This window comes from Xenopus tropicalis, chromosome 7, assembly GCF_000004195.4.
Source record: "Xenopus tropicalis strain Nigerian chromosome 7, UCB_Xtro_10.0, whole genome shotgun sequence".
Lineage (NCBI taxonomy): Eukaryota > Metazoa > Chordata > Amphibia > Anura > Pipidae > Xenopus > Xenopus tropicalis.
Genome location: NC_030683.2, coordinates 104,653,022 through 104,679,315, shown reverse-complemented (window position 1 = coordinate 104,679,315; position 26,294 = coordinate 104,653,022). Strand labels below are relative to the sequence as shown.

At 39.0% G+C, this 26,294-nt stretch overlaps 1 protein-coding gene across 6 annotated transcripts in view; it reads right to left on the bottom strand.

The window, feature by feature from the left end:
* Positions 1-26,294, bottom strand: part of ppp1r12c (protein phosphatase 1 regulatory subunit 12C) — a 56,096-nt gene that overhangs the window by 5,311 nt on the left and 24,491 nt on the right. The window contains exons 2-21 of one of the 6 annotated variants that reach the window (XM_018095482.2): positions 24,249-24,379; positions 22,586-22,704; positions 22,023-22,182; positions 21,790-21,934; positions 19,460-19,534; positions 19,241-19,326; positions 17,954-18,087; positions 14,410-14,504; positions 8,511-8,693; positions 6,743-6,831; positions 6,113-6,256; positions 5,445-5,535; positions 5,230-5,358; positions 4,696-4,783; positions 3,113-3,231; positions 2,474-2,529; positions 1,757-1,868; positions 1,220-1,324; positions 731-781; positions 484-534 (exon numbers count right to left, since the gene is read on the bottom strand). In XM_018095482.2, the coding sequence (XP_017950971.1) occupies positions 484-534; positions 731-781; positions 1,220-1,324; positions 1,757-1,868; positions 2,474-2,529; positions 3,113-3,231; positions 4,696-4,783; positions 5,230-5,358; positions 5,445-5,535; positions 6,113-6,256; positions 6,743-6,831; positions 8,511-8,693; positions 14,410-14,504; positions 17,954-18,087; positions 19,241-19,326; positions 19,460-19,534; positions 21,790-21,934; positions 22,023-22,182; positions 22,586-22,704; positions 24,249-24,379 (2,163 nt within the window). Of the gene's footprint in view, positions 1-483; positions 535-730; positions 782-1,219; positions 1,325-1,756; positions 1,869-2,473; positions 2,530-3,112; positions 3,232-4,695; positions 4,784-5,229; positions 5,359-5,444; positions 5,536-6,112; positions 6,257-6,742; positions 6,832-7,481; positions 7,620-8,510; positions 8,694-14,409; positions 14,505-17,953; positions 18,088-19,240; positions 19,327-19,459; positions 19,535-21,789; positions 21,935-22,022; positions 22,183-22,585; positions 22,705-24,248; positions 24,380-26,294 lie in introns of all 6 variants that reach the window. The other 5 variants (XM_031906624.1, XM_031906625.1, XM_031906626.1 and 2 more) reach the window with 5 other exon arrangements.

Sequence of the window (26,294 nt, the reverse complement as noted above, 5' to 3'; positions counted from 1 at the left end):
CAGAAAGCTGCACCGGCCCAGGACACTTATGTGAGAGCACCATGGAGCCATCATCTTCCTGCTCCTTCATTCTTTGCGCCCAGTGTGCATGGAATGTAGTGTGAAAAAGCTGAACTTTAAGCAAAAAGCCAACTTTTTCCCTCTATTGCTCATGCATCAGCCGGCACTGAAGAATGAAGAAGTAGAAGAAGAGGATTGCTCCACTGTGATTATAATCACTGAGGGCTGGAAAGCTAACATACATATGTCAGCCAGCAGGGATTTAACCTTTCCTTCTCCTTTAATAAATATAACTTATTTACACACTATTATTATTACACATTATTATTATGTGCAGAGAGTACAGAGTAAATCAGTGACATGGCTTGCCCGGCCTTAATTTTTTTTTTTAGAGGCGCACATTTCCATTTATGCTATAAAATGGCAATAGTAAAAATAAGCAAAGCAATACACAAGACACACAGAGTGCAGGAAAAGTTTTACCTTTAACTCTTCTTCTAGTTCAGCCACTTTTCTCTCTAGTGATCTTCGTTCCTAAGGAGCAAAACCAATCAGTACTCTTTTTAGTAACTATGAACTTGGCTTTACAAGGGTACAGCACATTCACCAATCATGTTTACTACTGTGTGTCCTTGTCAGCAATAAAAAGGCGAATTCAACTCAATAAAAAAAAAAAAAAGAGAGGCCTGACAGCAGCAATCAAAAAATAAAACAGCAAGGTAATACTCACAAATCTCTCAAGCTCCAGTAATGCAGGTCTCTCTGCACTGCGCTCCTGTCTCTGGCAAATCAAAAATAACTGAGTTTATTAAACTGAACAGTGATTTGTCTGGAAACAAACTTATCATTATAAAATAGAACAAAGAAGGTACTCTGATCATCAGGTCCAAGAACAAAAAGCAAAGCTTATTTATAAATGGCGGAACCAGTGACAATCAATTAAGAATTTGTTTTCTATCAGTCAAACTACAAGCTAGAAAACGGATTGGTTGGAAAGGGCTGACAATATCTATGCAATTTTGCACTTGTGCCACACCATCTTTTTGTAGGAGCATGTAAAGCTAAGTTTTGCTTTGTTCAGCTGTGTTTGAATATGTAGAATAATGCACTGATACTATAAATGCTGGGATTGATATTCTAGATAGTATATTTTTATATTATATATATATATGGCACATGGAAACAAACAGAATGGCATTATAGGATTGCTGAGGCATACCTGTGTGACTCGTTCCAACTCTAACCGTATCTGGGTAAGCTTAAGCTCTGTCTCTTGAAGCTGGTCTCTGAGTGTTTCATTGTCAGCCAGTAAGTTTTCATACAACTATGGGAAATTAATAACAGTCACTAAGAGTTAGTACTTGACAATAAAATATAAATATTCAAGGATACACTATAATATGCCTAGTTCAGTTATGTTTCAATAATATGATTTTGCCTTAAGCAAATGCAGTAATGCAAAGAGTCCAAATAAATCATGTAAAGTTTTACATTACATTTTAACATTATTATGATAGAATGTTATTATGATACACAGTGCATTTCTCATCATACGCCTGACTTCTCAATCAACAATAAAGTGTAGTAAAGGGGATGTTAACTGTTTCTTTTAACAGTTTCCTTAGAGCCAGCAGTGGATGTTAAAATTAGAGTTAGTATCTTTCATAAGGGAATCTATCACGCTGGCCAATGGAATTCATAATGGGCTACTAAACTGGCACCAATACATCAGAAATAATACTCTTTAGCATCTCACCTTTTTATAGTCCTTTTCAGACTCTTCTTTTGAGCTGAAATTACTGCTATGCCTTTGAAATGTGTGACTCCCAGTTCTGTGAGGCAGAAAACTGCTCCAACTTTGTGTTACCCTGTGAATAAGAGAATTATTTGTTTGCAGGTGTAGGTATGTGTTTTATATTAAAATGAAAGCAAGTTCAGAGGTTAGACAAGAGTTCAGCACCAAGAATTTTACATAAACATAAAAATGCCAAAGCATAATGTGCATTGCAGGCTATGGACGAGGGGCTCGCAACCACAAGGTTTTATAAAAGTCCATTTAAATTCAGCACTACAGCGCTGAGTTGGCCAATACAGCAGTTTTCTCTGTGGGGCTACAATTTTATAGTTTCTTTTATAACTATTAAGGCCTATTACTATTCATTTTCCAATCTTATATTCAAACCACTGTCTGGTGACTAGCAGTGGTTTAACTATATGGTAGCATAACTATATGACCTGTCCGCTGGCTCGCTTGATAGGGTAAATTAAACCAGATAGCTGCTGAAGTTCCATACTGGAGAGCTACTGAACAAAAAGCTATAAAATAATAAATAATTCAAAAACAAAAAAGGCTAAACAAATTGTCTCAGAATCTGACTGCATCATACTGAAAGGGTTTTGCAGACTGACAGGCCACACTACACTAAAAATGCAAAACATAAATCTACGTTTATATAATACAAAACTGCATTACCCATGTCCTGCTGTTTCATTGTGATTTAGTGATTCTGTCTCTTCATTCTCCATCCCCTAAAAATAACAAAGGCATAGTAAATAAAAATAGTGGGGAAAGTGACATCTTTATTTTAAAATACTGTTTAAAAAATAGTATATTGTTGTTAAGTGAAAACACTTTTTATTCCATGGATCCTTGAGGTCTCTCTACCCCGGGTCGGACTGGGGGGGTGCAGGGCCCACCGGGGTGCCGCACCCACCAAGATGCCCCCTCCCGGTGTCCTCCCCTGAGCTCACACAAGTGAAACGCATCACGGGAGGACATCGTCGGCAAGGGGAGCGGCAACAGGCATCAGATCTGGCCACTGGGTTTTTCCCTGGTGTCCCAGAGGCCCAGTCCGACCCCATCTCTAACATGAATAGTATAAACTAACAAAAAATAAAACTAAATTATGATTTGTGTGTATAAAAAGCTTTTTCTCCCTTTTGTTTTGAGTGAAGTGTATAGTGCAGCCCATCGCTGAAGTGTGCTCAATGACATGTGCAAAGCAATCCTAAACTGCATTTGCTTCTATTCTATTTCCTTAATGCAAGGCTGAAAATACCCCTTATGTTTTTATTACAATTTAAGGCAATTACCATCTAATTTGCTCCTTACCGCATAAGAATTTGTCCCCAAGGCCAATCGTTGGTCTTTACGCCATTTTCTTCTGTCTCTTGCTGTCAAATGGTTTTGGCTTTCTGCTTCTGTTTCCTCTTTGCTAGTCGATTCTATTTCTATTAGAGATAAAATTTGGATTGTCATTAAAATACAAAGCTACAAAATAAAAGGGCCTAATGGGATTTACGTGAACGCAACATTATTTCAGTGTTACCATTTTTATTTTATAATGGAGCATTTTTTTTGTACAGTCCATTTTTATATTTGTCTAATTGTGATACATTTTAATTAGAAGCAGACTCCTTACACACTGTACTAGTTAGGGCAAAATGTATGGCATATTCTGTTCTTCTCATGATGCTAAAAAGGAGCTAAAGTGACAGTAAAAATACAGTAAAATAGCAGACCCCAGTAATACAGTACACCAGCACTTCATATGGCCGATAGGTCAGAGAATGCAGATCGACAGAATGTGGGGTAAGTGCTACTAGTCAAATACATCAAATTATCAATATTCGCTCCAGGAATAGGGAACGTAACCATTCTTTACCTTCTACATTACACCCACCAACCACAATAACTTCTTCATTAGAGTTTAAAGTCACACCAGGGTATATTAACAGACCCTAATATCAGCATAACTGCCAATATAATGAATTTTGCAACAGCAGCACCACCTGCTGGTCAGTACCTGTAACTGCATAGTCGGAGAGTAGGACGTGAAGAAGGAAATGTGATGTTTCTCTGCACAGGCATGACATAAGAAAGGTAGTCTGAGGCTTCTGCTCTCTTTCCTGAGCAAATTAACATCAGAACACTTCTCTGTTTTGCATCTGAATATATCTCTCTCCTCTCTCCCCTAGTTGAGTGTGCTTGTACGCGTTAAGAGGGGGCCTTAACCATGTCCATATTTTGCTTGATCAATCTGAAGATTGTAATTTTATAGGGACAATAGCCCTTGGGGGGGCTGTTGGCAGAATGAACAGGGTTGTTGAAGTTGGAAGATCCTTTGCACGGTGAAGGTAAAATGTTATGGCCTGTAATGGTTCAAGGCAATGCAGAGCCAATTGCCAACTCCTGATGACAAAAGGTTGGAATGGTGATGTCCTGGTTGATGTGAAATTCCAATACCACTTTCCATCCAGACATCTTCCATGTCTGCATGGAAGATCAGGAAGGAATGTTAACAGAAGAGGGCGCTGGGTTCAGAGACAAGTCGGGCAGAGGCAATAGCTAGCAGGAATACAGTCTTCCAAGTGAGCCAAAGCAGTGGAATGGTAGCCAAAGACTTGAAGGGGCCTCTTATATCACCCTAAGGACCAGGATAAGATCCCAGGAAGGCAGGGAAATTTAAGGTTTACTTATCCTTCAAAGACTGAGGTGTAAGCAGTCACTGTTGCTGCCACTGGTACTGCCTAGCTTGCAAAACTGAATTAACAGAATAGAACAAAACAGCTGGGGCCATAAAATGTGTTGCCTTCATTCTGCCCACTTTTTGCCCTTGTATAAGTTTTGTAAAAGAGATCAATTTAGCCCATATTAAAACAATTTTCTTAACTGACTGTATTTATCATGGTTACCTTTGTTTGAGGGAGAATTCACAGTATTTATAGGTGATGCAGACATATTCTGCTCAGTGCTTGGCAGACCCAGTCGCCTGGTTATATCCTAAAACAAAGACATATAAAAATTAATGTTCAACTGGCTACTATCATTCTATCATACTATTGTTACCAATATCAGAAACAGAATACAATACATTTACAGAAAGCTAATTTTGGACGTATTTGGAAGTATCTGGTGATCCTGGTCACATCAGGCAGCCTCAGCTCCTATGCTCCATAAATTAAAGCAGTCAGTGGCTGCACAGTCACTACTCCCTGCTGCAGAAAGCAATAGTGTATTTATATAAATGGTAGCAGCGCTTCTGGAGCAAACAGCAGTGCAGGGTAACATTACATTATATTTAAAATGCATAGAAAACTTTTTAGGTTCTCACATCACATCCCATATTTTGGGTTGTGCTGAATTTGCTGAGCACAATACTACTGATCCTAAATATTATTCAATTCATACAAAGTATAAAAACTTTCCAGTATCAAACATATACTCACCACGCTTTCCAAGGACTGGGCCTTTTCCCCCCTATCTTCTGCTGCAGTTTTTGGCTCAGTAGATGATGGACTATCAGCTGGTTTCCCCAATGTCTTTTCTGCCTCTTTCAAGTCCGTGAGTGTGACACCCTAAGATAATGAAGACCTAGGTTCAGTAAAATGCCACAAGATTACTCTGCAGGCCAACTACTTTTCTGTGACCAAATATATTTTACCTGAGTAGACCTCCTTGACTGCCTCATAAGCCTTGAGCGGGCTTTTCGCTGAGACTCAGATTCTTCATCGCGTACTGGTGTTTGGTATGACCTATTGGGAGAGTCTGGTGAGGATTTGCTTATACCAGCTACTCCATCGTGTTAATCTTAAATAGAATGCCTTTCTATAATTCCATGCTTTCTGTAGTCTAGTGTTCTGGAGAGAAGTACAGAACACACAATAATCTGCAGGATTTACTTACCAGAAATCTTTGCTGCCTACACACAGAGGTACTAAGACCACTATGCAGAACTAATGTCTCATTAGAAGAGGGGTAAAAGTATACTATTTAATATTTTACACAAGGTATGGTCAATGAGACACTATACCCCACTGCCAGATTTATCTTACTTTGTTTGGAGACTGTACTATGCCTATAGAATCTCCAATTTTATCAAAGCCCCGCTATCAATATAAACCTAGCGTGGTACATTTTATGCAACAATATAATTTGCGTCATGAAACAGTGGGGTGAATGTGGCCCAAGCCTTTAGGGTGAAGCCACATGAGGTGGATTCGCAGCTGGAGGATAAATGCAGGCCAAGAATCCATCCGCAAGGCTTTAGCCTTATAGACACCGGAGAACTGTGCAAGAAACATGGCATGCCCGTGAGATAAAGTGCCTTACCTTCGCTTATCTTGTGAATCAGTGCTGGAACCTGTGCCAGAGGAGGATGTGGAAGAAGTGGCAACCATGCTGGAGGAGGTGTTTGTGTGCAACTGTGTGGTGGGAACCATATCAAGTTTCATCTGTAATCCACCTTCAGTGTCTCTAGATATGACCAAGTAAGGTTGTTTTTGCTTTAAGATGATCATACCATAAAAGTAAGTTTAATAATGAATTTGGATTTTGTGCAACTTAATAAAGCAGCAGCAAATCCTTCCCTAATACAAAAAACCCATGGCATACTAGTCATTTTGATGGCTGTTATCTGGTATTGCAGACCAAAAATACACAGGTGAGGGTTTTTTGTTGAAAATTCAGAGCGCATATTATTATTCCAATGTCACATTCCTCTGAATGATAAAATGCTTAAATGCCAGTGCAGGAGATTGCCAATAGAATCATATTGCCATCAGGGCACTGAGAATCGTTAAGAGTATGTCCTGTTTGTTTTTAATGCAATCAGTTGAGATGGATAAAGAGATCTGGTATTTCAAATGAAGTGGATTATGGTACTATGTAAGGTGTTAGGTGTCACATGATACACAACCGCAGTGACTCAAGTGCAAGGTGTTTAGGTGAGATATAACTTACTCTTTCTTTCCATCTTGTGCACTCTCTGGAGAAGAGAAAATCCTTCGGCCTGGAGTTGGCTGAACACGAGCCATTAGAGGTTCTTTATTCTAAAGGGAAGACACAAGAATTCAATGAAATATGCAATCCCACAGCTGCATCTGTGAAAGGGAAGACAACCTTAAAATTAAATATTAGACAAAGACAATCTAAACTGGTTTGTAAGTGGTCTTTTTTTATTTTACAATTTCAACAATTTTATGTTGCCCCAAACAGACGCCTGGTTGCTAGGTTCACTGACCTTGGTAACTCTGCTATATTGTCTGCTGTGGCTTAGAAAGCTTCTTGACAACATATTTTGAGGACGATTTATCAAAATGTAAAATTAGAGCTCATTCATCAAATTTTGATAATTCATTTCAAACAATTTGGTGGCTGTGAGATTTTTGCATAAATGCAAATAGCCAGCCTGTTAGACAGCAGTGTCAGGGCATTGATTAATGTGTATATGTAGAGGAAATAAAGGCAAGATATTGCCCACATGGTGTATTTTTTCTTTAATAATATGAAATGCTTCTGATTACCAAAATTCTAGAGTAGATGATAATGAAAGTAAATAGCTGGGAAATGTGTTCATCTGCACACAAAGAGAAATAACTTTAATAAAACAAACAAGTAATAGGGGAAAGTACAGAAAGAAAATAAATATGACTCAGTTTAAAACAGGTAACTGAACAAATGCTTTGTTAATATGCCCTACCAGTTGGCCTGAAGGCTTCCCTTCCCTAAAGCTGGCTAACATGCACCCTGCTCTGCTCTCTGCAAGTACAGTGCTGCTTGCTCCTGATTCTTTTAGTCTCCTGTTCCATTTCTGCAGAATCTCCCAGGCGTCACACTGCTGGGATGGCAAGAGACAGGCCAGGGTCAAATCCAAGATTAACAAAAAGGATGAAGCGTTTTATGCCCATTAGTTCCATCTAGAAACCTTAAGCCATATTATCTTTATATACACAGAAAAACTAGAGTTTTGATTCAAGAAGAAGGAAAGGAAAAATGGACAAAGGAGGGAAATGACCAGTCATTCAAATCCATGGCACCCTAACTGGTACAAACCTTAAATGGGACATATACCCTCTGGCACAAACATTAAATGGGACATATACCCTCTGGCACAAACATTAAAGGGCCAAACATGGAGTAGCATCAAAATCTCTGTTAAGATCAAAAATAACAAAAAACACAGATTATGTTCAGCACAAGCCCTATTCATTACACAAATGTTGGACAAGATTAGTCGCCCGCCCCTTGCTGCGGGCAACTTATCTCATCAATATGCCATCCCACCGGCTTGAATGTAAATCGCCGGTGGGATGGCATATGCCAGACACTACTGAGAATTGCCTCTGGTAAAGCACACGTAGAGACAATTATCAGTAAATGATCAGCATTGACTATTTCTGTAGCCATGACAAGTAGCTGCTGCTAGTAACTCAATGTGTCTTTACCCTTAGTGATGAAGGAATCATCTCCTGACACTGAAGAAGCTAAAATAAAACAGCAGGGGATTAATTGTGATCCACATTCATGATATTAGCAGTGACTGACAGCTACTATCATGGAAACTAATAGAACAAGTAAATTATGCATTCTGATGCCCAGAGGGTATATATCCTTTCTAAAAGCTGGCAGAATGATGAATGGTACCCTGCTTAATTACTTTTACACGACTGTTCATGCAAAGAATTGTTTCCACGTTGCATAGATGATGACAACCAAATGAGCTGCTCACCCTCTCTTGGGTGTCCAAGCGGGGACTTGAAGCAGAACGCTTGATCCCAAGATCTTTGACGCTACTGCCTGCTAGTTTGGCATCTTGCAGAACCCCGTAGCTGCCCGTTTTGCGTAAGCCTGCTCTCAAACTGGACAGGGGTAGTTCACTTTTTTCTGAGACGCTGCTGGGGGCCCCAGTGAACTACAGACATGGAAGAAGGGCATGTATAGGGATTTGCTCTGAACAGAAACCCGATTCTGCTGTATGCACAATTTAGTGCCTATAGCCAACAAAAGCAATGGTACCATAATAATTGTTTTCCATTCCACTGAATCAGAAAATAACTGGAATTTCTCCAGCAGCAGCCCATGCAGTGAAAAAGCAGTATTTCTCAAACTGTGGGAGAAAATCACGCAGATAGGATGGGAGAGAAGGGGTGTCTGTTCTTTTTCTCCATCAGACATAAATACTAGTTGCACTTTAATGCTTTTACTTCATAATATTATTCTCCTCAATCAAATACAAAAATAGAGCTACACTCAAATGTGTGTGCTGACATCTGCTTTAATCTAATCTATGAATCTATAATCTAGAAATATATTAAGAAATTGAGGGTTGTGTGTATAAAAGTTTGAGAAACTCTGGAAAACAATGTGCCGGGGTTTGCCGAGTTATAAAACATCATATACGTCATCAAGGAACATGCAATTTATAGTATTTAAAACCAAAAAAAAAAAAAAAAAAAACTAATTAAATAAACACATAGCATTTTCATCCCTGAATTTTCTCTTATTAACAGAAAGAAAACATTTCAATATTGGAGGTTTAGGTCCCATAAGCTAAAGGCCATCACAGCTGTACGTACTGTCACCAGCAACAGCAAGTGATTAAAGGAATCATTCTAATAATTCAATTTCTACCATGAATTATTAGTAACTGTTTGAATTCCAAACCTTTAAATACAAATGATTATGAATCATTTCAAGGCAGGGTGACAGATAACAGTAATCAAGCACACTAAAGTCAAAGGCTAAAGCCAGACAGGGCTGATTTTTAGCCTGAGGATAAACACAGGCCAAGAATCGCCCCCTACGCTGGTATCAGCCTTTCCCTGTGCCTGCACCTAGAGCCATTACTTTAGCTTGGGTGCAGGCAAACAGAGCAGATTTCAGTGTGTTTCAGTGTCAAAATCCGCTCCATGTGCCTGTTGCCTGTCCGCCACAATGGCTCCATGTGCTGGCACAGGGAAAGGTTGATCCCAGCGTAGGGGCCGATTCAGCCCTAATCACACAATGCAACAACTGCAAGATCTGCAAGATCTGCCCCTTATTCTAAAGAGATTAAAACCCTAAAATAACGGAGCATGTCCAAGTACCTTTGATATAAAACTTTGAATTGCTTTAACTGCACAGTTTTAAAAATACTTTTTAAAACATTCACAAACATTCAACATTTCTCAGGGCAAAAGGCAGGGAAACTAGCTCAGATCAGTGCATCTTAAAGGAACAGTAACACCAAAAAATGAAAGTGTATAAAAGTAATAACAATATAATGTACTGCTGCCCTGCACTGGTACAACTGTGTGTTTGCCTCAGAAAGACTACTGTAGTTTATAAAAGTAAGCAGCTGTGTAGCCTTGGGGGCAGCCATTCAAAGGAGAAAAGGCACAGGTTACTTAGCAGATAACGGATAAACCCCCATTATATGGGGCTTATCTACTAGTTATCTGCTATGTAACCTGTGCCTTTTATCCTTTTTTCCAGCTTGAATGGCTGCCCCCATGGGTACACATCAGCTTATTTATATAGTAGCTTTTCTGTAGCAAAAACACCAGTTTTTTGCAGAGCAACAGAACATTATATAATAATTACTTTAAAACACTTTAATTTTTTGATGTTACTGTTCCTTTAACTTGTGATACTGAAGTGGATAAAGGATTGATTTTTATATACCCCTCTTACAGTGAAAACACATGGAGCTACTTAGTAGCAGCTACTAAACACCAGAAAATACCCTGCCATAGACAATACTGAGAATTGCCTCTGCTAAAACACACAAAGACAATTATCAGTTAATGATCAGCATTTTCTATTTTTGTAGCTGTGACAAGTAGCTGCTACTACTGTGTTTCCCCAAAAATAAGACACTGTCTTATATTTTTTTAAGCTCCAAAATATGCACTAGGCCTTATTTTCAGGGGATGTCTTATTTTTCCATGAAGAAGAATACAGTACACAATTATTCCATCGTTTGGGTGGTGTCTTATTTTCGGGGGGTGCCTTATTTTCCGAGGGGGTGAAAAATCGGGGGGGGTGCCTTACTTTCGGAGGATGTCCTATTTTCAGGGAAACAGGGTAGTAGCTCTGTGTGCTTTCACCCATAGCAGTTTGTTTTTTGTGGCTGGCATCAGACTTTATTGTATTATAGGAAGACTACTGACTTATGTAATAAGGGCAGTGACACACAGGTGGGATGGCATACGCGGCACCGCGATTTGCCGAAGTCGCCTTGAAAGGGCGACTTCGGCAAATTGTGGTGCCGCATATGCCATCCCACCTGCGATTTACATTCTGTCCGGTGGGATGGCATTGCGGGGAGATTAGTCAACCACGACAGCAAAGATTTGGCGTGCAGCGATTAATCTCCCCATGTGTCACTGCCCTAAGGCACGGATCCCGAACCTTTCTTGCTTGTGAGCCCATCAGATGTAAAAAGTGTTGATGAGCCACACAAGCGTGAAAAGTTATCTTTGGGGATGCCAAATAAGGGCTGTGATCGGCTATTTAGTAGCCCCATGCGGACTGCTAGTCTGCAGGAGGCCCTGATTGGAGTAAAACTGTCTCTGTGTTTTCAAAACTTGTCTCCAAGCCAGAAAGGTAAAAATGGGCACCAACACTGAGGCCACTGGGAGCAACAATGAAGGGGGCGGGGAGCAACATGTTGCTCCACTGGTTGGGGTCACTGTTCTAAGGCAAAGGCAGTTGTTTCCAAAATACAGTACTGAAGCAGTGACAGAGGGATAGAATCTGGGGAGAATGCTTATTCATCTTAGATGCACCTGAAAGTCCTGCTTAAGGGTCAGATAAGAGTGGCCATTTACAATACTCCAAGCAGCGTGCAAAATGCAAAAAAGGCCGCAATTGGCATTGTGCAAAAAAGCTACAGGCATCTCTACTCCATGTCAGAAAGCTCCTTGAAGCACCCCCCCACCCGCGTGGTAATTCAGAAGGGCAAGGTATAGAGTGGTAGGAGGTGCCTCCTGACAATTCTCTCTTCACTAAGCACTAGCTTTTTTATCCAGCACTGGGTGCAGAGAGCAGTAGGGGTGGTGAGGGGGATCATACAGGTAAGACATCTGTGGTTGGACCAGCAAACAATGGGCCAGACTAAAATGAATAAATTGAATGTCAACATTTGAGGTAGATGTTAAAGAACTAGGACATACCCCAATTTTAATAGCTGCACCTACAAATAAGCTATTCCCCGGCAACAAATGTAATATTTTAAATGAGAAAACTTTTTGTCCTGTAGAGAGCCATGCGGGGCCTCTGCCCCATGTATCCTCCCTGTGTAAGAACTAAAACAACTACCTCTACATATCTTATCTGATATCTCTGCTAACCTGTGCCCTATTTTAAATACTTGCCTTCCCCCAGAGCAACACTGTTGTGTATTAATATAAAGTATACTCAAGTTGCTAATGCAAAAACACTAGTAATACTAGTGCAGTTATTTAAATGCATACATACACCTTTTTGTTTAAGTGGTTTTATTATTGGTTAATTATCTAAAACTGTGCAATTCAGAAACACTGGAAAATGTTCAGATAATCAATGCTGATTATATTTTAGGGTTTAGGTCTCCTTTATTATATAAGCCAGGAGGAGAATTATTATGCACTATGAGACATAGCAACCTGCATTCCATGCCTGCAGACCTCACATACTTTACTCCTACAGTTATAAGGCTTTTATATTACATATGGTTATCAATGAAAAATAGGACATGTAAAAAGTGTTTGGATATAAGAAATGCTAGCCAATTAAGTAGTATGAGAATTTCATGTATGTGTTATTATGCATTATAACCTTTAGCTAAACCTATAGGGTAACGCAGGCAGTGATTAGGTATGCTCTGTACACATTACAAATTACACACTACACCAGAGCTGTTCAACTTTTTGGGCCAATTATCGGTTATGCTACATATTAGAGGGCTTGTCCATATCAAAATGATGATGACTGTGATATGAAGAAGTCTTTGGAGACTTTAAATACACTGGTGGCTACAGAAATCCCTTGGAGGGCCAATTCCAGCCTGCATGCCTCCAGTTAAACAGCTCTGAACAAGACAAGACTGGTACTACAACATTCAGTGACAAAAATGGACTGTAACGCACAGAAGCTGTTAATCCACTTTAAAGGAGCAGTTCAGTGTGAAAATGAATAGATAGACTGCACAAAATAAAAAATGTTTTCAATATAGTTAGTTAGGAAAATATGTAATCTTTAAAGGCTGGAGTGAGCAGATTTCTAACATAATTGCCAGAACACTACTACTACTACTACCACCCTGCTTTACTAACTAAGAGGTTGGAGAGCTAAAAGCAGGAAGTAGCGTTAAGGCTGTTATGTTACACATTTACATCTGTCCACTAAAGCTTTTACAGATTACATTTTTGCCTAACTATATTGCAGATATTTTTTTATTTCGTGCAGGCTATCCATTTTTCCCAGTTTCATTTTTACACTGAACTCTTTCTTTAAGTTGACATCCATTTTATGTATAGTGGAATGAGAGGAAGGAAATGAAACAAAATAAAAACCAAAGTAGACACATACAAGCATACACTACAAACAAACAAATGATGCTCACCGCAGCCTTTTGGCCTCTTTGGGGCACCAGAATGATGCCAGTTTTGCGCAAGGTTTCACGCCACATGGAGGGACCCACTGGTCCAGCAAGAGGCAAGATGGGAGTGACAAAGGTGAGAAGGGGCTGGTGGAATGGAAGGAGAAACACAAGCAGCATCCATTTTCAATCACACAAAAAGGGAGTGATGTCCATGACAACAGACAGAGAAGGCACAATGATGAAAGGAAGGATGGCATGCAGAATAAATGTAGAACAGAAGGAGACCAACCAGTCACCTCAGATGAATGGTACAAGGTGGCGGGAAAAAGAATAATGGAAAGTGATTAGAGACAAAAAAGAAAGACAAACACAGAAAACCAATCTGTCCAAGGTTGGCAGTACATTGATATGTGCAAAAGGGAACATTCTGTGCATCCTTAGCAGTGAACGTTATGCCAGCACATGCAGTTTGTGCTCTTGATGGAGAATACATTAAAAAGCTCTGCATATTTTCACATCATTTATACCAGGTTATTGCAGTTCCAAGCATGGAAAATGAAAGGGCTCATTCACAGAGGGTATGAACAATGAAATGGCTAATTCACAGAATACTAAGCAAGTTAGTGATATAAAGCAAGACTTTTCTGTCTGAATGAATTGCAAGAAACTGTTTGGAAAGGCTGGCGATTACCAGCAAGTCTTAGGGAAGGTGTGAAACCTCTTGAGTGAAGAGGTAGTTTGTTCTGCCCAATCAAATAACAAAAGGCTGGAGTGGTATTGCTGCCTAGTGTGTAGGAACTAGTAGCAAGTGCCCCATTTTATTTCAGCTTACTAACACTTGTTAAAAGGATATTTTACGTACAAGAATCAATGCTGCAAGTAAACTTTTTGTTCTAAGGATGACATTAAAAATGGCAGGAAATGCCAGTACTTACAAACATTCTGAATATATTTACATAACTACAGTATCATGAAGGCAAGAAGATAATAAGTAATGAGGAGAGAAGATTTCCTGGCGATACTGAAGGACACTTTGAAAAGAACAGAATGGACACAGGCTTACCTTTTGCTCAGAAGAGACAGAGCTGACAGCACTGTTATGCGTATCAGGTAGAAGTCCATTTTCATTTACTTGTGTGTTGTTTCCAGGCTCTGAAGCTGGAAGAAAAAGAAAATACAGTTAAGAAAACATAGTTACATTCAAAATGTACTGTAAACAAGACATTAGAAAGCGGCAGCCCTAAGTGTTAAAATATGAATACAACCAAGAGCTAAAGGCTAGCAGGGGGTGTGGAGAGTTGCAGTTCAATGACATCTGCTTACTGCTCACAGGGTTAATCGTTCCCTTTGTGCCTGCTTAAGAAGTTCTGTCCCCATCTCATCTTTTTTGGTGTCTCTCAGCGTGGTATGTAGCTCAACTGTCTACATATACACAGTGATGTATTCAAAAGGAATAAATCACTGTTACTAAAGTCACCAATTAAAGGAGAACTAAATCCTAAAAATAAATATGGCTAGAAATGTCATATATTATATACTGAACTTTTTGCACCAGCCTAAAGGTTCAGCCTTTCAGTAACAGTATTGATCTAGACATTCAAATTTGTCAAAGGAGTTAAACCATCTTGGATTCAGTTAAAAGTGTCAGTGACATGCACATGCTCAGTGGGCTCTGGGCAGCTGCTGAGAAGCTAAGCTTAGGGGTCACACAAATTATGAAGCATAAAATGAGATCATATAAACTGATGCTATAGGGCTGATAACTAAGTACACGGCAGCTCCGAAAACAGTAAACCAGTGAATCAGCAGAAAAGATGGGGAGCTACTGGGGCATCTTTGGAGGCACAGATCTTCCCTGCTAAAGGGCTGTGGTTGCTCTGGGCTAGTACAGAAGCCCGAAATATAATGAACAACATTTTAGCCCTACTTCTTAAGTTAAGCTTTGGTTCTCTTTTAAAGCTTTAAATACTTGTGATGCTTGCGCACCCCGGTGAATGCTGCAGGAAACTGAATTATTTGGTGTGTCTTACAACCAATCATACTGGTGGGATTTTGCACAAATTTGAATATGGAGAATTAAGCTGAAAGCACACAGGGCATACAGTATTCTCGTATTAATGTGTGCCATGTGTGCCCTCAGCCTTAGAGTTCAGATTCAGCTAAACCATTTGCAGACATTTCGGTATTTGCTCAAATCTAAAACTGTTGGATTTGGTTCCTCCCAAGTACTCAGGCAGAATGGTTTCAAATATAGGGCTAACACTTACTCAATAACACAAAATATATCATGCAATAAGTGCAAAAAAAGATAAATTAAAGTACCCAATAACATGCCAAATTTCAAATTGAGTCAGCTCTGCCAGGGATTCATGTTAATTACAAAATGCAGCATACGGTCAGACAGGCTAAGGAAGGATACATACTGGTTCATGTTATCCAGTGAGTGTTGCTGCTAAAAATTTTTATATTATTGTTTATTTCAATAACATTCTAAAACCCTCCTTCACCTCTCTATGGTTCAGACTACTAACCACCCCTACTACTGGACTGACTTGGGTATCAGAGTTTCAGTGATGTGTGGGCAAATGGTACTGTACTCTCATATGCAGTACATAAAACACGATTCTTCTTACCTCTCAATGGCTGTTCTATAAAAGTTTTCTAAAATCGTTTAGGAAAAGACATTAAAACTTTTTTCCTTGTGAGGAAAAGTCATGCAAAGTGTAAGATCTCATTTTTGTACCAATTTACTTTATTTTATCTGTTTTTCCTTTGTTTTATTTTTGTTTGAAAATGCAAAATAAAAACCTTTTTGAAAAAACATATACGGGAATACAAAATCCCCCATGAAATGCAGTGCGTCCTAGGAAGTGTCTCTGGTAGGGACAAGATCCTTCAACTTTATTGGATTTACAGGGCCAACTATACACAGGAACAACTACATAAGATAAACCCTATGGCATCCCCTGTGTCTAAGACTCTCCACTGCCAAAATACCACAGGTAACTTGTTTCACACTCTGGGACTGCCCTGCTATATACTTATATTGGGGCATCCTCTCAGTAATCAATTACAACTTTCTGAACCCCAACCTCTCCACAAATCCATTTTCCTAACAAAGGAACTTTTCCAGGACAGAAGGCTCATTAACTGAAGGGACAGTGGGGCCCCCCTCCCACAGTATTGGGGGAAACGAATGAACCAAAAATTGAAAAATATAATTTATGGTAAAGAAAAGAACATGTAGAATGTATGCAATTATTTGCGACTTTCGGGCTAACCTTTTACTCCCTGAAAATTAGGGTTCTTATGTACTAAAGATCTTATCTCTACCAATCCACAGTTTATTATCTGTAATTCTTTGACTCTGTGTCAATGTACAGGATATCTTGCTTGTTTGGCTCTGTCTCTGTGCCGATGTGGCCCTTACTGCACATTTCTCACTATACACATGATGCTGCAATTTTACTTTTGTTTATCTCTAAAAACTTGAACATTTAAATAACCTATTTATATATTATACATCTCCCCTGTAATCAACAACTCACGAAATTCAAACTTCACAAATTCAGCCAGCAGATGGCAGTAAGACACAATTCACCTTCAACCTAAAAATGTGTTAGCATAAAATGGAAAAGGTAAATTAACATCCCAAACATTAAGGGCTGCGGCACACAGGAAGATTAGTCGCCCGTGACAAATCTCCCTTTTCGCAGGCGACTAATCTCCCTGAAATGCCATCCCACTGGCGAAAATGTAAATCGCCGGTGGGATGGCATACACGGCGCCAGAGGAAACTTCCACGATTTATATTTTCACCGGTGGGATAGCATTTCAAGTCTCCCTTTTCGCGGGCGACTTATCTCCCCGTGTGCCGCAGCCCTAAGGGAACTTAAGTGAGCAACTCTCTTCCTTCTTCTCGCTGCTTACACACGTGGGGTGCCAGACGGTTGCATCCCCCTAGTGATTGAGAGTTTTCTTCTCCTTTAATATGTTAATGTTTAATATGTTAATATTTTATGCTCATGACTACAAGGCTTAGTTTGGGATCCTCCATGTTCTGCTTGGGCCCCCCCAAAAAACCCACATGGATATAGAACCAAATTTTTTAGAGCTAGCTACACAGTGCAGAATATGCACAAAGTTCACCTGCAAGGAATGGACATGCAGTGAGAATGTAGGCAAGGCCTGTAACACCAGAGATTTTCCAAGGAACTTTACAATGACAGGATGCACCAAGTGGTATCAGGTGTTAAGCTATCATACAAACCTATGTGACATGCATACGAATAGTTCAGAAGAACGAAAAAGGGCTGGAAAGATGTGAGAAAAGCTATCTGAGGTTGCAATGCTTCTCCTAAACAGATGAACATCAGATCAGCCCTCTATTTCTCCTGGCAACATTCTTTACATTGTCCTCAACTACTTCATGCTCGGAAAGTGACCAGCAGTTAGTGCAGTTGTACCAACATGCATTCATATTAACAGTACTTTTAACCCATAATATTTTGGAAGAATATTAAATAAAGATAAATTGTTAGAGTGCTTAGAATAACACACATGTGGTTTCATTAGCAATTCTTAAAATAGTTTTTAAGTACCCTCACCATCCTCTGTCTCCTCTTCTGAGCTGGAAATAGTCTCTTCTTCCCCAACAGAAATTGTTCCCAGTGTCTTCCTTTCTTTTGACTGGTCCTGCACGGATATTTTTTCTTTGCTGCTCATTCGACACACTGAACTCCTACGAAGAAGGATTTACAGATAAAGGAGAACTGTGTTGTATCAGCCATAGTCCCAAGAATATCTTTAATATCCCACTTTAAATCCTCACTGCACAATTTCAAATATTGCATTGCATTTTAGTATTGTAAATACTTGTAAATTATTGCACACTTTTATTATATTTAATATTTTTTTAAAGTTTTTTTTAAAGTTGGGAGGAACCCGGGTCAAAAAAATTTCATTACAGTAATGATGCTTCATTGTTATTTGTATATGACAAGAAACTTGAAACTTGATCTAGGAAAGCTTATTAGAATCCTTAAATCTCTCTCAAACTAACCTGAAGGCTGAGCCCCCACAACAGGTCAAAAACACCTGTTTGCCTGTTTTCCTCTCCAGATTGCACATCCTCCTGTGACGATATATTCAATAAAAAGTGCTATCTGGGGCAATGACACACAAAGTAAAGCCCCGTGTTCTCTGGCCTTTAGAGTTAATTCCACCATCACCTTTGACCTTTTACTACAAAATGCCATTGCAAGAACTATCTTAAAACATCAATAGAGAAAACTGAATAAGGCCTAGCAAAAGTTGCAACTGATCTCACAAAAGGACCAACAGTTGTAAGTCCTGACTGGCATCTGTGTATTAATCAGTGCTGAGTAATAAGCACTGTGAAGCTTCAGCCGTCTAAGGGCTGTGGCATACGGGGAGTTGCCCACAAAAATCTCCCTTGTCGCGGGCGACTAATTTCCCATATATGACATCCCACCGCAGAGAATGTAAATCGCCAGTGGGATGGCATATGTGGCGCCGGCGATTTGCCGAAATCTCCGAAGTTGCCTCGAGAGGCAACTTCCGCAATCGCGGCACTGCGTATGCCATCCCACCAGCAATTTACATTCTCGCCGGTGGGATGTCATATCGGGGAGATTAGTCGCCGGCGACAAGGGAGATTTGTTGTGGGCGACTAATCTCCCAGTGTGCCACAGCCCTAAAGCTCTGCAAACTTTATCACATGTAAAAAGGATATAAATGGAGATATAGATATAGTAATTGAAAGCCTGACCACTGTACCATTACAGTAATGGTCATTTAGCATTGTTAAAATGTTTAATAGACATAAGCCAGTACAGTACTGCCTTGGTTGTTTAACAGGTAATCAAACTCACCTTCTGTGTTTATTGGTGTAAGAAGGATGTTGTTCCATATTTGTGTCTATCACAGCACGTTTGTTGGCTTCTTTTTCATTGCGAAGCTTTATTAAAATACATACAGAATCAGACATATAACAACAGTGAATTAGCAAAAAGCCAACCACAAAAGACCACTTGAGAAAGGCAAATATAATTATTATGGTCAGAAAACAAATAAATTACATTTAAACTTACATCTTCCTGCTTTTTGCGCAGCTCTTCCAGTAGACTAAGTACATCTTCATCTGCAACATCACATGGCCTTTGCCCCTGTAAGGAGACATTATTTATACACTTAAATACTAATATCAAAACAATCAACATATTAATTGTATGTAAGATAACACATACAAACTTTAGAAATGTGTATTTAGAATACATCAGACATACAGTTAGTTCGCAGGGATGGATAAGTTGTCCCCTGATATTAAAGACAAGGCATTGTTCTCGTTGGAAAAAAAAAAAAACACACCTTAATTTATGCATTTTATTTATACAGCCTGCCACATCAACACGGCCCATTTGTTCTTATTGCTATTGATTTTCTGCATTGCCACGCTACAAGGCAGCAATAATTCCTGCACAGTATTCTAATAGTGAAGAATGTAAGGACTATATGACAGAAAGCAGCATTACTGATGAAGGGATTTACAATATTATCATATTGCCTCATTTTTATTCCATATGTGACTAATTTTGAACACTCAAGGCAATTTCTGCCTGTCACAATCGACCCTTGTGCATAGCACATGGCTGAAATGAGATTAATGCAACATTTTCTGACTTTTCTTTGTACCATGCTTTGCCAATTTGAGATTTAAAGGACAACTAAAGCCTAAAAATAAATATGGCTAGAAATGCTGTATTCTATGTACTACATTTACTATACTAGGCCAGATGTTTAGCAGCCATAATGACCCATGCTTTCAAAGCTTTATACAGGAACACACCTATCTTCTTATCCTGTTTGAGCATGTGGGGTGTCACGGACACTCAAAACATTGCCTGTGTGCTCTGGGCTGCTGTTAAAAAGCTAGGCCGAGTAGGTCATAGGACACCACCACACCAACACTTTAGCATAAAGGGAGGTCAAGTGATGCAGAAGCTGATGTTACTAGGCTGATTATTGATCATTTTGATGCTCAGTGCATTGGTTTCGTGCCACTACTTGCCTGTCACCAGTGCTTGTGTTGTGAATCAGCATAAAAGAAAATGCAGAGCAACTGAGGGCAACTCTTAAAGCATTTTTGCTGCTAATATGCTGTGGTAGATCTGAGCTGGTACTCATAATAACTCATACATAAGGTGAAGCCATTTTTACTTCTCCTTTAAAATCGGTTTAAAGAATGTTTATTTGCCAACATCCCTATCTTTAATAGGTTAATGTAATTTGCTAATCAATGATGGGGCAGATGTTTTTGACTAGTTGATGGTAGGTGTTAAATGGCGACTCACCTCAGCAACAACTGTATAAGGTTTCTTCTAAGCTGACCTCACACTTTCACTAAATTTGTTTAAACACTGTTGTATTTTTATAGGTACATTGGTTGCCCATGCACAAGTAGGGTATCATACAGTCTCAGGGTTACTGGGGCAATAAAAAGCAACCAGATAGTCAATCATTTAAGAAAAGAAATAGGAAAGAAAAAAAGAGGGCAGCATTGTTAAATATAAAATCACAGCCATGTAAAGGTGGCCATACACAGTAAGATCCGCTTGTTTGGCAAGGTAGGTACACGAGTGGATCTTCTCTCGACATGCCTACCTGAGGTGGGCAATATTGGGCTAATTTGATTGTTTGGCCCTAGGCCAGCTAATGCTGTCCCTGATCCAATGGGAAAATCAAACCTGGCCAATCGAGATCTAGCCTATTTCAGGCCAGATATCAATCAGGTAGGCCAGTTAATAGTGCCTATATACGGGCAGATAAGCTGAATAGGCCTGAAGGACTGGAATCGGCAGCTAAAATCTGCCCGTGTATCGCCACCTGTAGACATTGTCCTGTGATGGACATGTGGCAAAATCTTCAATCTATGGACCCCAAATGTTCTCAAATTTGTCGGGACACCCTCTTCTAAGGTAGGTCAGCTTATAGCGTCCTTGTTTATGAAATATTTCCAAAGTGGGTGCTGTAGGCTCCAGAATAGGATGATTGGTTTACTACAGGTAGTTGGTTTGAACCAAGAGACTACCATGGATCTTCATTTAAATGGGATTACAAGGATGACCAAAGCATTATCCAAAGATGCTCTCATCTGAGACCTGTGTGTATCATCTTTAGTACCCATGCTGCGGAATGAATTATTGGACATGAATTCAGTGTGTTTAGTATAGCATTCAGTGTGTTTAGTATAGCACTTTACACAAATATAAACTGGCACAACCTGCTAAACATACCATTAGCCAAGACCTAATATTACATTTCCCCTTATGCGAGCCCCCTGCTCAAATGCAATTAATAATTGTTGCCAATGTCAATGTTTTTAGCAGAATGGGTATATTCTATAAAAATTATTTAAGCATACCACAGAATTAAGAGCATTCATGTCACAAAAGTGTTCCACAAGTAGCCGACAAGCTTCTTCCACTCCCCAATGAGCTGCAGCGTGAAGAGGTGTCCAGCCATCTTTATCTCGTGCATTTGGGTCAAAATTAGCCTGAAGCAGAAGCCTGGTCATAGAAAAGCAAAATATACCTTCAAGACATGTTCAAAAGACTCTGTGAGACAGAAAAGTTATCATGATGCCACCAAGTTTACCTCATGACCTCTATATAGCCTTTAGCTGCTGCAACATGCAAGGCGCTTGCTCCAGTCTTTGAATGCCTGATGTCTTCAATTTTTCCTGCATTTAACCACTGCCGGGAATCCCGAAGCATTACTTCTTCTTCTTCCCTCTTTGCAGCCTCAATATCAACACCTTACGACAAGCATAAAATCAATAAGTAGTGGTTACTGAGTGGCACAAAAGTAATATATATTTTAATTCTTCTGACTGCAAATATGCACGCATGGAAGGCGACCTAACCCTAAAAGTACTACCTAACTGCTAAGAAGAAATCCTATGGTAAGCTGCTGAGGTGTAAGAATAGTGACAGATGGCTGCAGGTAGGTTTTGAATAAGCACTTGGATATACACTGCTTTAAGCCCATTTGGGTTAACCTTGTGTACTAATGGGGGACATATATACTCTACATATAACTAAATATGAAATTGCTCACAGGGCTCATCTGCAAGGGGAGTAAAGGATAGGCTGGCCTGTCAGACCGGCTATACAAGGACAGCTGCTGGATTACCAGGACACTAGTGACAAACACATTACCTCCTTTTGCAATTTCAGCGCGCAACAAATTCTCCATACAGTCATCTTCAGCAATATCAAGCGGAACATCCCCATCACTATTTACAGCAGCAATATTTGCAGAATGTTTTAGGAGATACCTGTGGAGTGTTATACAGGTTATAGTTACGAGATGGTTATTTATGTTTTAAAATGAACAACTGCTAAAATACCAGTACATGCACTTTTGTTAACATGGGTGATTTTGTGTTCTTGGTCCAATGATGTTTGAGTTCAAACCAGCAGGACTAGTGATTAAGGGGGAACACAATACAGAACCAATACTCTGTCGTACATGTGTAATGCAGGCAACTAACTTGTGAAGAAAAAAAAAAAAAGTTTACCTCCTTTTTCAGCATTAATTACTTTTTGCCTGTTTTTCTTTTTCTTTTTAATTAGAAAAAGTCTGTTTAGTTATGACTCACACTATAAATCTAAAAGTTAAAGTCACATTTGACATTTAAACCCCTACCTTTCTCTGCTACAGCCTATTGAGTAGCTCATTCTACAATAGACTGCTGATTTGTTTTGACTGTGGTCACAAAGGAAGCAGAAGGTGACTTTCACTTTCATATTTTGCTCTTTTTGGTGTAAGGTATAACAAAAAACATACATATTTATAACAAAAAAGTATGTTCAGCACAAGCCCTATTGATTGGGTATGTTGCACTTTTTAAAAACTTTAATCTAACAGAATACTCCCGTTTATACTCAGTGGTAATTAGAAATAAATAAATATGGTCATTACCGCAATACACTGCAAATCAAGACTAGGGTAAGGAGAAATATAGGTTGTGCTCGAGTTTCTCTCGTTCAGTATGAAGACCAGCATATACTCATTTTACTGTACCCTGGAATCTATTACCCAAGCATCACCACATTTGCTGGTGAATAAGTACATGCTACTCGCATATTTGGCTGTAATTTTATGACTGCAAATAAGATATAAAACTCATAAGTATTATATTTGGGATATATCAATCCCAAATTTAATCTGTTAAACTATAGGGTTATTTGGTTTTTGATCTGTAATAGCAAACTGAGTATATAGGGAATGGACAGTGTCCATTTAGCAGATAACTCCATTATTAAGATTTTCCTGAGGAAGTTGGGTAAATGTGACTAAAAGCATGCTCTATGCAGCTGTGGCACTCAGACATAACTACTGGAGAAGATGCCTCCTCTTGTTTTATCCAGCCAGGTTCAGAGCAAAATCATCACCGGCCTATTGACCTACCTAAAACAGACACTTATAACTACTGGTAAACTGAATAAATAGTTTAATGCAGTGCAGATTTAGGCCTTGTTATGTGATATAATCATACAGTTTATGCGCAACACACACAACTCTATATTTCCTGAAGGACACACACAAAAAAAAACAGGTCTTTATATTGTAGCTGTTACGGGTTGGGACTTCCTTCCTCTTGCATCTCTTAGCAGATGGCACCTTTCTGTGTGTATATATATATATATATATATATATATATATATATATATATATATATATTTACAACAGTGTTTGTCCTCTTGTTTGTAATTTTACTGTATTGGAAAAAATGACAAGTGCTGTGTACACAAACACCATATAAATTATACATACTGGTAAATAAATACTGTCCTCCCATATAGTTGGCTGACTTACTCTGCAATCTCCATGTAGCCACAGGAGGCCGCCACATGTAGGGGAGTCCACCCTTCATTATCTGCTTGGTTCACATTTGCTCCATGATTTACAAGAAATTCCACCACCTCCAGGTTTTCGTCAATGCATGCCTTAAAAAAGTAGAACAACAAGTAGGTCAACTTAAGGCAAATTCACTAATCTTGGTACACACCAATACTACTCTACATGGGAACTAAGCGTCTAGGCATAAGAAACTTTTCTTTATATGGTTCTGCTTACAGGAAGAGTAAAGTATTTAATCAATTTATTTACTATAAAAGAACACTGTATGACTAATATTTATGTACACAATCATTTCTATCCCTGAAAGAGAGAAATGAAACACAGGTGGTTTATTTTTAGAAAAAAAAAATCCTCATACAATTGTTTTTTTTTAAACAGTAATAAATGCACACATAAAAGCAATAAATAAAAAACTGAAGCAAGGTTGAGAACTTTGTCTAGTCCCAATCACCACAAACACACTGCAGTCACAGCAACATCAATATACATAATAAATTATGCTTACTGGTTAAACCTTTATGCATACAATTGCAACAGCTACCTATGAGTTTGTAAGAATATATAATAAAAGCCATTGATTCTCTTTTAATCTGTACTTTCTGCTCTAATGGAATCCTGAAAAGGGGCTGGTAAACAGTTCACGGGGCAAAAGCTAAATATCCTATCTCAAGCAATGTACTGTATGAACATGCACCAATCAAAGCCATATGCCCAACAGTATAGTGGCCATATACGTTACAATTATCAACCAAATGTTTGCAGAAGAGATAGTTTGTAGCCTACACCAACATTCAGAGTTAAATCATCAGATATGTAGGTAGAAACAAAAGAATTCTAGCCCCATAGGATGATTCAATACTAAATGTTAGCCGGTGCTCGGACCCCTTCAAAGGCACCCAATCAAAATTTTCCAACTGGTCTGATCAACGAGACCACCAATATCCAAGGCCTTTGCTGATATCAGTCACCTCATCTCCCTGCCATACACTTACAGATTATCGTACAAAACGCTGTACATTAATATCATTGCTTGTATGGACACTGTAAGTAGATGATGATATGCTTTTTAGATCCACTGCTTCAAGTTAAAGAAGATAATAATTAGTTATGTATGTTCTTAAGAAGTGAAATGAAATGTATTATTACAGGAATATAAAGTGCTGTATGGTATATTGGGGAAAAAAATAACTTTAGTATAATAATAAAAAAAAAAGCCACATGGGCTCAAATTTGCACAGCAACTCATAGCAACCAATCTGTGATGATTATTTTTCAGGCAGCTGCAGGTAGAAAATGAAAGCAGACATCAGAGTGGTTGCCATGAGTCACTGCCCAGGTGCAAACTTGCCCAGTGTTTATTACTGACACCCCCACTGTATTTACATGAAGCAGTGTTTTACTTGACACTCCCATCTCTATTTCAGATTGCTAATAGGGAGATCAATAACCCTTTATCTTAGGGCATTAAGTGATTATTTGAAAGGGACAATAAATTGTGCATTGTTTTTGCTGTACAGTCCTTAAGTTTACATAATTTTGGGGTGTTTGCTGCTTTCAGTGGTAATTTTTACATGCAACTTTCACAGTGCCGGAAGAAACTGCTTGACTTCAGTTCAAGTCCTACTTGAAGGTCCAACCTTTTATCAGGGCCCCCTTTGAGCTTACGAAATGAATACGGATATAGGAAAATATAAGTGTATCAGTAATAGTCTATCTAGGACAGCAAATACATATTTAACCCTAAGTCCTTACCCATAACTGAACTGTTTTTTAATCCCCTGAACTCCTTTACCCCTAACTAAACTGAACCTTCAGGAAAGTAAATGGCCATTCTTCCCCAAAACTGATGCCTGTGTAATTTATATAACACAGGCATCGGACCTGTTATCCAGAAAACTCTGGGCCTAAGGTTTTCTGGATTAGGGATCTTTCCGTAATTTGGATGTCTATACCTTAAGTCTACTAAATAAATTAAACATTAAATAAACCCATTAAGGATTA